Source organism: Vigna unguiculata, chromosome 10 (assembly GCF_004118075.2).
Source record: "Vigna unguiculata cultivar IT97K-499-35 chromosome 10, ASM411807v1, whole genome shotgun sequence".
NCBI classification, from domain to species: Eukaryota; Viridiplantae; Streptophyta; class Magnoliopsida; order Fabales; family Fabaceae; genus Vigna; species Vigna unguiculata.
In genome coordinates, this window is record NC_040288.1 from 4,100,510 (window position 1) to 4,110,682 (window position 10,173).

The window sequence follows — 10,173 nt, forward strand, 5'->3', positions numbered from 1 at the left end:
AAGTAGTGAAGTCTAATCCAAAAACGTTTTATGTCATTGAGTCATTCGGTTTTAACTCTGAATTTTGAATCATCATCATTTTACAACCAAACTTTATTTCTCGAATCCAAATTAGAAAGTCTAATCCAAACACGTTTATCTTTTATAAAAATTACAATTCTTGTTCTCAGTTTTCTTCATTTTACAGATTCAAGTTCTTAGTTTTACTTTAATACCCATTTTTCTAGATTTTCGGTTTAACACAAATTTTATGTTTCTTAGTCGTTGTTCTTTCTTTGATTTGTTGTTTTCTAGTTTTGCATACATTGTTGCCTCTTATGTTTCTTATCATTTTACAATTTTCCTTTATAAGTTCTTGAAATTTAAAGATGCAAAAATGTTATCAAACCCATTTTTAGTTTTGCTGTCAAAACTTGGTTTTTATGAGGCTTGATTCAGAGTCTCCAGTTCTATTCTTTTTTCTTTATTTGACTTCTGGATTCAAGATCAATATCAAAGGAGTTCAATGTCACCAACAGTCCAATGATTCCCACTGAATTTATTGGTATCAAAATCTGAAAACTAATAATCAAGAATGAAGTTCTTGGTTTTGCCTTCAGAACCCATTTTCTCTATCTCATATCCCATGTTATGCTTTTGAGTTTTCATTCCTGTTTTCACTAATTCTTACTGTTTCTGTTATACTTTCATGATTTTTGACATGTTCCGATCTTTAGAAAGCAAATTCCTCATTTTCTTGAAAGTTAGGTATTGTAATTACTTTTCCTGCCTTCTGTTCTTGATTCAATTTTTCCTTCGATTTTGTATTTCTGTGATTCCAGTATTGATTTCAGCATCTCAGCATGTTTGTTTAGTGTTTTGAATTATATTGGTATTGAGAATTACCTCTATCCATGCATTTTACAGGTGTTGACCCTTGCGTAGAAATTAGGTTTTATAAGCTTTGCTAGAATTAGGCATTTCTTATTTTCTGTGTATTTTGATAAATTCTCTATTTTAGGAGTGCATTAGCATCATATTAGACTTGTCCAAATGATAAAATCATGCATTCATGCATGGCATTGCACCCTGACGCAAAATTTGCACAAAACTAGTTAGGCCAATTTGCTGTCAAAATTGGTCTAGTTTTTTTTTTGCTGTCTAATCTGGTTCGGCAAGTGATTTTGAGATTTTGAATTTTTCAGTTTGGTTTAATCATTCATTCTGCATAGTTATACATGTAGAAACTTGTTTAGGTCATTTGCACTGCATAAAACATAGTATAGTTCATTGAAGCATCTTGTCATACACTTGGTTAAGCATCTTGTCATACACTTGGTGAAACTAGGTTTTCATTTAGGCATAAGTTTAGGTAAATTTAGGACCTAGAATACATTCCATTCATGTTTCTTTAAAGTTCTGCATTTTCATTTATCATATTACTTCATTCCCACATCATTTACATAGAGATTTGAGGATTTTATCTCTTTAAAATCTGTCACATGAACTACTGCAATGGTATTCTTCTGCTTCAGTGATTTTAGTCTATTTTGTTGATATAATTGCATGATTTTAGAGTAGGTTTTACATTCTTTTTAATTCCCCACTGTTTGTTTAGTTTTTAGGGTGATAATATAACACAAATCAGAGCCTAGAACTAGCATGTATCAAAGCCTATCACATATCAGAATCTGGAACTAATGATTTTGGTAGAATGGAGTGTGCATGTATATTAATGTATGCGCATGTGTGTCTGTCATTTGGATTAACTTCAGAAGTCATAGATGACAAACAAAGAAACTTAAAATAGTGTAAAACTAGACCACTAAAATAGATCATCCCAATAAAATCATAATCGGGTAAAAGATCCTCATTTTGTTCATATAAAGAGAACCAATGAACCTCACGAACAGAGCAGAAAAAGCAGAGGAACCAAACATAGAGCCGGAGATAAAAGTACGACAAAAGGACAGCTTTTTCAAATTACTTTTGTTTTCAATATAGCTGCAGAAGCCGATACACCTACTGAGGTGTGTACTTGCCTTTTGTTTTCTTAATCTTCATCAAATCTTCATTTGTGGTGCAATGGAAATAGCCATGTTATTAATCACACAAAATGGCTTGTTGAGTGTACAGGTGCCAGATTACTTATGTTGCAGAATCACACTCGACATTTTTCATGATCCCGTAATCACTCCAAGTGGGCTTACATATGAGAGAGCAGTGATTCTTGAGCACCTTCAGAAGGTAACCTGATTTTCTTGTTTCTCTTATTGAATGTTTTCCATTTCAATCAACCCCATGTGCAATCGTTCAACTTTCTTAAACAGGTGTGTAAACACAAAAGGCATGTACACACCTCAAGGATATAATTATTTTTGACACCCAATAAATTTTTTAACAAACTTTACATTCATTAATAATATGATTTTTATACTGGTTCATCCTAATTTGAATAACGTCTAGTTCTTATGATACCAATTGTTGTTTTACAGAATTATGTTAGGTAGCAAAACGAAACAGAGGAAATAAAATTATGAGAAGGAATATACGAGTTGAAATAAAAGTAATCGTTATTATTCTCAATGTATATGGACGGCCAATTAATTATAAAGTTATAATACTTGCAGTTAAAAAAAAAAATTTAGAGATTCCCAAATTGATTGTTATATTCTCCTTATGTTTAGGAATACATATTTTGACTAAAAAACCAAATTCAACCACAAACACAGAAAAAGATAAAGTAAATAAAGACGCTACGTGTAGTCTAACAACAAATATTTACCAAGAATCCTTCAAATTCACGTTGTGACTTATATATGATATTGTTTTAGCTTACAATTGATCAAAGGGCGCTTGTTTCACAGTTGTGTTTTCAGTAATTATAGTTACGAAGGATTTCACCCATGCTTTATCTATTGGGCCAAACTTCAAACAACCAGAGAGAACGAGAGTTTTTAAAGATCTCAACCTATATACCTCTCTTGGAAGATAGCATAGACTTGTACAGTCCTTCAAATTTATCAGTAGTAGATTCCTGAGACGTCCAATGGATTCGTGTACCTCACGCAAACTTGGACAATCTTTTAGAATGAGTTGTTCAAGACTTGGTAGTCCTGAAAAGTCAGGTGTTTCTATCAGGTACTTGGAGTGACTAAGATTAAGGAATTTTAACCGTTCTAAAACCTGCAAGCATAGTTTTTCAGCCAAAGATTAGGGAAGAAAAAAAACAATAGTTATAAACAGAACCAATTATACTATTTTTATTGTAATGAATACCAGGTGTTGTTTCGAGAGGAGTTGGAGATGGCTATGTTTGAAATCAATTGCAATTACATTTTCCAAATGAAAGCTGTTTGGAATGTATTTATAAGGAAACCCTCGCCAACAAATCCATCTCAGTTCTTTAGAAATGTGCCCATAATCTCCACTAAGTCGTACATGATCAAGTTGTAGCAGTCTTAGTCTCTTCATTTTCTTGAAAGCAAGAGCTTCCAAGGAATCTCTATTGCTGGAATGCAGTTTCAGGGACAATCCCTCTATAGCTTCTGTCCCCTGTGACGGAATATAGCAAAGATAAACAATTGAGAAACCCCTAAATAGTTGTTGATTATTGCTGTTTAATGTTGAGTCTAACAAGTTAATAACACATGCATTACACTAAAAAAGAAACCAGTTTCAGAATCATATATATAAATAATGTTCTTACACTATTCTCTTCCAGTACATCTTGTACATCTTCCTGAAACCATAATCGACTCCTTTTCCCCGGTTCCTTTGGGTGTAATTCACGAATAAATTCTCTTCCCATGTCTCGTAACAAAGGGTGCATTTCAAGTTTGTTGTTCCTTTCAACTTTTATGAGGCCACGTTCTATGAGAACTGTTATTCCAATATCAGCACATAGTCCACAGCCATTTAATATCTCTGTGACATACTCTCTTTGTTTGCCAATAAAGAAACAACATACATCAAGAAATATATCCTTTTCCATATCACGTAAAGCGTCAAAACTTATTTTTAATACCTTTTGAACTTGATACGTTGGAATGCTATTTAGGTTCGAAAATACCCTTTCCCACGCTTCTTTTGTGATATCACATAAATAGGAACCAAGGAACTGAAGAGCTAGTGGTAGTCCTCCACAATAATCAACTATGTCTCTTGCATGTTCATTCCATTCTTTTATTGGTTTTGCTTCTCTAAAAGCATGCCAACTTAAAAGCTCAAGGGAATCATTTTTGTTCAAAAGATGCATTTTGTAAACATAATTAACTTTGAGTAGGTTCAGCAAATGAACATCTCTAGTTGTAATGATTATCACAGTTCCTTGACCGAACCATTCACGACTCCGGCATAGGTTTTCTAATTGGACAAAGTCATTCACATCATCAAGCACAATCAGCAACTTTCTGCGAGAAAGTTCATCGTGGATCATAGCTCTTCCCATCCCAACGCTTTTCACCTCCAACTTGGATTTTAGGACATCAGAAAGAAGATTTGCTTGCAAATCAACATATCTATCATATTCTGAAGCCCAAGCTTCACGAATATTCTCAATAAAACTCTTACCAATGAATTGATGATAAATTCGATTGTAGATGGCTTTGGCTATGGTTGTTTTACCTGATCCTCCCATTCCCCATATTCCTATCACACACACTTTGGTGGATTGATTTTCAATACATTTAATCACGTCTTCCACTGGAGACTCTAATCCAACAGGATATTGGGTAGTAAACAAGTCTTTATAGTCCAGTAATGACTCAACAAGACTAACAATTCGCTCTACAAGTTCAGCATCATGCCTTCAAGATGAATGATAATGTGTTACCAAAATTAAATCACAACCTTAACATATGCTTCATTCACTCTCAAACGAAAGAAAGTAGGAAGGATTCATTTGTTTACCTGAAATCTCTGACATCCCAACCAGTGACACCTGTAGCTGTGGTGAGTGCACGGCTCCACTTGGACAACGCATATTCCAGTAGGTCTTCTGCATAGCTTTTGTGTGCAGCTTCTTCCAAGGCTTTTCCAAAATCATTCTTCTGATGTTGTACATCCAATGGGTCAATCTCGTAATATACGGGCACAACCATTTGGCCAAACGTTTGGTGGCATTCAATGATTTTTTCAAGCTCATGAAGACAACAGGTACATTCAGCATATGATTTGGAGAAAACCATTATTGCAATCTTAGTGCCTCCTATTGCTCGCAGGTGCTCTTCTTGCTCCATTCCTTCTTGCAGATTCTCCTGGCTAATAAAAGTTTTGACTTGAGCTTGTAAAAGGGCAGAATGGAGATGAGAAACGAACCTTCTACCGATGTCTTCTCCCCCAAAGTTGATGAACACATCATTTATGAATACCGGTTCTGATTTTAAGAAGGATGAAGATGAAGATGAAGATGAAGAAGAACTAGAAGATGCGAACTCCATCAAAGGAATTGAAGTCAACTCTTCAAAGGTAAAGCAATAATGTTAAATATATAATATAGTCTCGAACTGCGTTATGACTAACCTTTTTTATATTTTCCCTCTTGAACCCACTCTCAGTATGCATACTTCATTTTCTGCGACCTTGGCGTTAAACTTTTAGAAATTGCTGCAATTATTCACTTTCGATTTCAAAGAACTCTTCTTTATTAAAATTTTTACCGTGTTCAATTAAGTTTTTTAATAAATTATGATATTCTATCAAAATTATTAAAAAGATTTAGAAAAGGAAAAACCTAAATAGTATTTAATTAAGATTTTAAAGAAAAACATTAGATCTTGCGTGGAATTCATAGTTTTTCGCTTTCTTTATTATTTCATTCTAACACAAAATTTTAATGGAAGGTTTACCTCAGGTTTGTTAGGTACTTTATATAATTTTTGTTAGGTACTACACTAAAAGCCATTTTAAATCAATGAATTGAATTCTCCATTTTTAAGCATTGTTAATTTCAATGACTATTTAAAAGCACAATGCAAAGAAACTGAAATCTATTGTGAAAGAATGAATGTATAAACCAAGCAGCAGTACTACACATTATTGAGAAACAGGAGCAGTCTGAACATTAACTTACACTAGTTTCAACAACAAAATTTAATTAAAATAAATGAAACATGATTTAGCATGATATAAGACAATTTATAAATTCTGATGAACTTAGTCGTTGTTCACATTGTTTCTTCTTTATTGATCTTTAAACAAGGAATATGGGAAATCCTAGGCCAGTTCCATCCCTCCATTCCTTTCATAGCTGTTTTGTAACAGAGGATATTCACTTGTGCTATTTACAGAGAACAAGGGATCAATTCCTTTGTGGTGAAATTTGGAATTAGTTCCTCTTTATAAGTTTGGTCAAACTTAGTCCTCAAACTTTAGAAATACATGGATTTAATCTTTATAATCAAATTTTGTTAAGTTTATTTGTTAACAAAAACACTAGATTTTATTCCATAACTCAGGGGATCTGCTCTGTTCTCAAAGAAGAACATTAACTTACGAGTCACACATTACCATTTTTTTAATAATTTTCTTTAAGATATTATCCTTTGGCAGGCTCCATTTCCATATCGTTTGATTCACCACATATCAGATAGACAACTGTGTTCTTGACCACCAATTTGTGACCAAAAGTCACAAAAATCTCCACTTTGTCTCTAGATCCTAAATTTGATATTATGCCGTGCCAATCTTCCTCATTGAAGGAAAATACTGTGTCACGCTTGTGTATCTGGAATGTGCACTTTGTGTAATTCACAATCAAGACACTTGTAAGACATTCGGTTGCATCGATTCCAGGGTTTGATAAATAAACAACACACAAAATCATTCCCTTCGTGTCACAATTCTGAGGCATAGTGAAAGAGGCAGAATGTCCCTCACCCATATGGGCCAACCAATATGGATAATTGTCATTTGGAAGAGAAACATCACAAGACTCACTGCCTGCCAACCCCTGTACCAGCATATCAAAGGCTTAGTCATGTATATACTGTATTAGGATAATTTCATGTTGTCTTAACTAATAATAGATAAAATGAATGGTGAAGAGTTAGAGAAGGAACCTGAGAAACGCTATTGCTGAGAGTGTTGAGGAATTCACTGTAATATCCAACACCAATCAAAGAAAACCTTAAGTGATGCTTTGAAATTCCTGACTCTATATAATTTAGGTTGTTTTCGACTAGAATTATTTTCAGTTGCTTAGACAGTTGAAACGCCGTGTCACATTGAACCAAAACACTTCTAACATTTGTAAGGCCGCTGTGCAAAGGCGCAAGGTCACGCCAATTATTATTCTCCATATCCATGCTAAACGGACTTATATAAGATTGTGGATTCATTGTTGGTGACATTAAAGATCCAATGAGTGAAGGAAAAATATTATGTGGCATTCTTTCAAATCCATGCAGGGATATATATCCGATGCTTTTTGAGCTTACAATTGAACAAGGCACTTGTTTCACAGATGTATTTTCTGTAACTAGAATTATCAAGGATTCCATCTGCACTATATCTTCTTCAAATATGTGAATCTTGAAACAACCAGAGAGGATGAAAGTTGTTAAAGATTTCAACTTATATACCTCTTTGGGGAGACTACTTAGATTTGTCCATGTCACCTAAACCGTCAAAACTTATTTTCAATTTCTCTTTAACTTGAGCAAAGGGAATTACTGGTAGTTTGACAATACACTTTTCCATTCTGTCATTGTCCATCCACCAAGGATCTTAAGGGCCAGTGGTAGTCCTCCACAATAAGCAACTATGTTTCTTGCAATTTCATTGAATTCTTTTCTCGGTTTTGCTTCTCTAAAGGCACGCCAACTTAAAAGCTCAAGGGAATCATTTTCGTTCATAGCACCCATTTTATAAATATAATTAACTTTCAGTCGGTTTAGCACGTTAACATATCTGGTTGTAATGACTATGACAGTTCCTCGACCGAACCATTCGCGATTCCCGCATAGGTTTTCTAGTTGGCCAAACTCATTCACATCATCAAGCACGATCAGCAACTTTTTTCGGCAAAGTTCAGTCTCGATTATTGTTCTTCCCATCTGGTCGCTTGCCACCTCGAACTTGTATTTTAGGACGTCATCAAGAAAAATTTCTTGCAAATCACCATACGTTCTATATAATCGATCCCAAAAGTCTCTAATATTTTCTACAAAACTCTTACCAATGAATAAACGATAAATACGATTATAGATGGCTTTGGCTATGGTAGTTTTACCCGATCCTACCATTCCCCATATCCCTATCATACACACTTTGGTGTCATGATTTTGAATACATCCAATCACCTTTTCCACGTGCGACTCTAATCCAACAGGAAATTGGGTAATAAACAAGTCTTTATAGTCCAGTAATGTCTGCACGCGGCTAACAATTACCTCCACAAGTTCAGCATCATCTCTTCAAGAGGAATGATAATGTGTTACTAAAATTAAATCACAACGTTAACATAAAGAAAGTAGTAAGTAGGAAGATTCATTTGTTTACCTGAAATCTCTGACATCCCAACCAGTCATACGTGCTGCTTTGGTGAGTGCATGGCTCCACCTGGACAACGCATGCTCCAGTTGTTCTCCTGAATAGCTTTTGTGTGCAGCTTCTTCCAACGCTTTTCCAAAATCATCCTTCTGATCACGAACATCCGATGGATCAATCTCGTAAAATATGGGCAGAACTACTTGCCAAAAGTTTCGAGGCATTCGATGATCTTTTCAAGCTCAAGAAGACAGCATGTAGATTCAGTGTATGTTTTGGAAAAAACGATTATTGCAATCTTAGAGACTGCTATTGCTCCCATGTGTTCTTCCAGCTTCATCCCCTCCGACAGATTCTCCTCCTTAATCAAAGTTTTGACTTGAGCTTGTGAAAGGACAGAATGGAGATGAGAAACCAACTTCCTACCGATTTCTTCTCCCCCAAAGTTGATGAACACATCATATATGAAATGGGGTTCTGATTTTAGAAAGGATGAAGATGATGACGATGATGAAGAAGAAGCGAACTCCATCCAAGGAATTGAAATCAACTCTTCAAAGGTAAAGCACTAATGTTAAGATGTCATCTCATACTAGAGTCTGATAAGAAATTTGTGGATATATTTTGCGTCAAAATTTATGATTAGTTGACGAATCATAGGTTAATGATAATAGACAAAGTTGAAATACGATAGAGCCTTCACATTTTCTTTCCTTAGGAAGTAAAAGTAGATGGTGAAAAGATAATAGACTCCATTTATGACTCACCAATAATGGCTCTCCATTAAATTCCATACATGTTTTATATTTTCCTCCTGGACCCACCCCAGTGTGCATACTTCATTTTCTGCCACCTTTTCCTTGAATTTAAGACACCTTAAGGGCTGCAGTTTTCACTTCGGATTTCAAACAAATTTCAAATAACAGTTTTCTATTAAAAGATTCATCGTATTCAGTTAAGACTTTTAAACATTGGGAGAAATTATGATATTCTATCAAAACTATTAAAATGAATTTGAAAAGGACAAACTTAAATAGTATTTTATTAAGTTCTTAAATACACATGGGCCCGGCTGAAATTCGACCGCTAGTATATAGAGATAATTCCATCCAAAATTCAGTAGAGGTGGCTCCGACCAAAACTCGGCCGAGTTTTGATTGGTTTGCTATTGTCAAAACTCGGTCAAATTCGACCAAGTTGACCTAGATCGAAATTCGACTCAGTCGGCTCCAAACAAAATTCGGCGGTATTCAATTGAGTCTGCCGCAGTTGAAATTCAACAAGATTTAGCTTAGTTGACCTGTCTAAAATTTGACCAAGTCAATCTCAACCAAAATTCTACCTAGTCAGCCAGAGCCAAAATTGGACCGAGTGGGTTCCTCCAAAATTCTGCCGAGCTAAACAAGCCCTTTATATATCACATGATACAGTATCTGCATCGGAACACTCTGTTTCTTTCACTATGCCTTGGGATCATGACACCAAGAATGGTTTTGTATTTGCTTTCTCATTGTTGCTTTTGTCAACTCTTTTTCCTTTTTAGCATACAATACTGGATTCAAAAATCCTCATAAAGATAGCTGCGATTCGATATTTTATTTTTGTGTTTGGCTTTGCTATTTGTTGGGCAGCCTCTGTTTTTGTTAATGTATCCAAATTTTTATTTTTCATTTTTACTTTTTTTAAAGATTATATCTGGACATA

The 10,173-nt window shown here is 34.7% G+C and overlaps 2 protein-coding genes and 1 pseudogene across 2 annotated transcripts; all 3 read right to left on the minus strand.

The window, feature by feature from the left end:
• Positions 1 to 2,759: 2,759 nt before the first annotated feature.
• LOC114165946 (protein SUPPRESSOR OF npr1-1, CONSTITUTIVE 1-like) lies at positions 2,760 to 5,501 on the minus strand. Its single transcript, XM_028050589.1, has 4 exons — positions 4,891 to 5,501; positions 3,689 to 4,787; positions 3,259 to 3,534; positions 2,760 to 3,165 (listed from the first exon to the last, which is right to left on the minus strand). Exons 1-4 carry the CDS (start codon positions 5,418 to 5,420, stop codon positions 2,815 to 2,817), a joined length of 2,256 nt encoding a protein of 751 aa, XP_027906390.1. The 5' UTR covers positions 5,421 to 5,501; the 3' UTR covers positions 2,760 to 2,814.
• A 931-nt stretch (positions 5,502 to 6,432) lies between these two features.
• On the minus strand, positions 6,433 to 9,154 carry LOC114167504 (annotated as a pseudogene).
• LOC114166986 lies at positions 6,518 to 7,286 on the minus strand. The gene is made up of 2 exons (XM_028051875.1): positions 7,041 to 7,286; positions 6,518 to 6,931 (listed from the first exon to the last, which is right to left on the minus strand). The coding sequence occupies exons 1-2, from the start codon at positions 7,284 to 7,286 to the stop codon at positions 6,518 to 6,520; spliced, it is 660 nt and encodes a 219-aa protein (XP_027907676.1).
• Positions 9,155 to 10,173: the final 1,019 nt, after the last annotated feature.

Bases quoted from the DNA above. Each gene is read 5' to 3' on its own strand.
- LOC114165946 (XM_028050589.1), bottom strand. From the start codon at position 5,420: ATGGAGTTCGCATCTTCTAGTTCTTCTTCATCTTCATCTTCATCTTCA. The intron at 3,535-3,688 runs GTAAGAACATTA...ATTCCGTCACAG, and splicing joins ATGTACTGGAAGAGAATAGT to GGGACAGAAGCTATAGAGGG. The intron at 3,166-3,258 runs GTATTCATTACA...CTATGCTTGCAG, and splicing joins TCCTCTCGAAACAACACCTG to GTTTTAGAACGGTTAAAATT.
- LOC114166986 (XM_028051875.1), bottom strand. From the start codon at position 7,286: ATGGATATGGAGAATAATAATTGGCGTGACCTTGCGCCTTTGCACAGC. The intron at 6,932-7,040 runs GTTCCTTCTCTA...ATGCTGGTACAG, and splicing joins TCAGCAATAGCGTTTCTCAG to GGGTTGGCAGGCAGTGAGTC.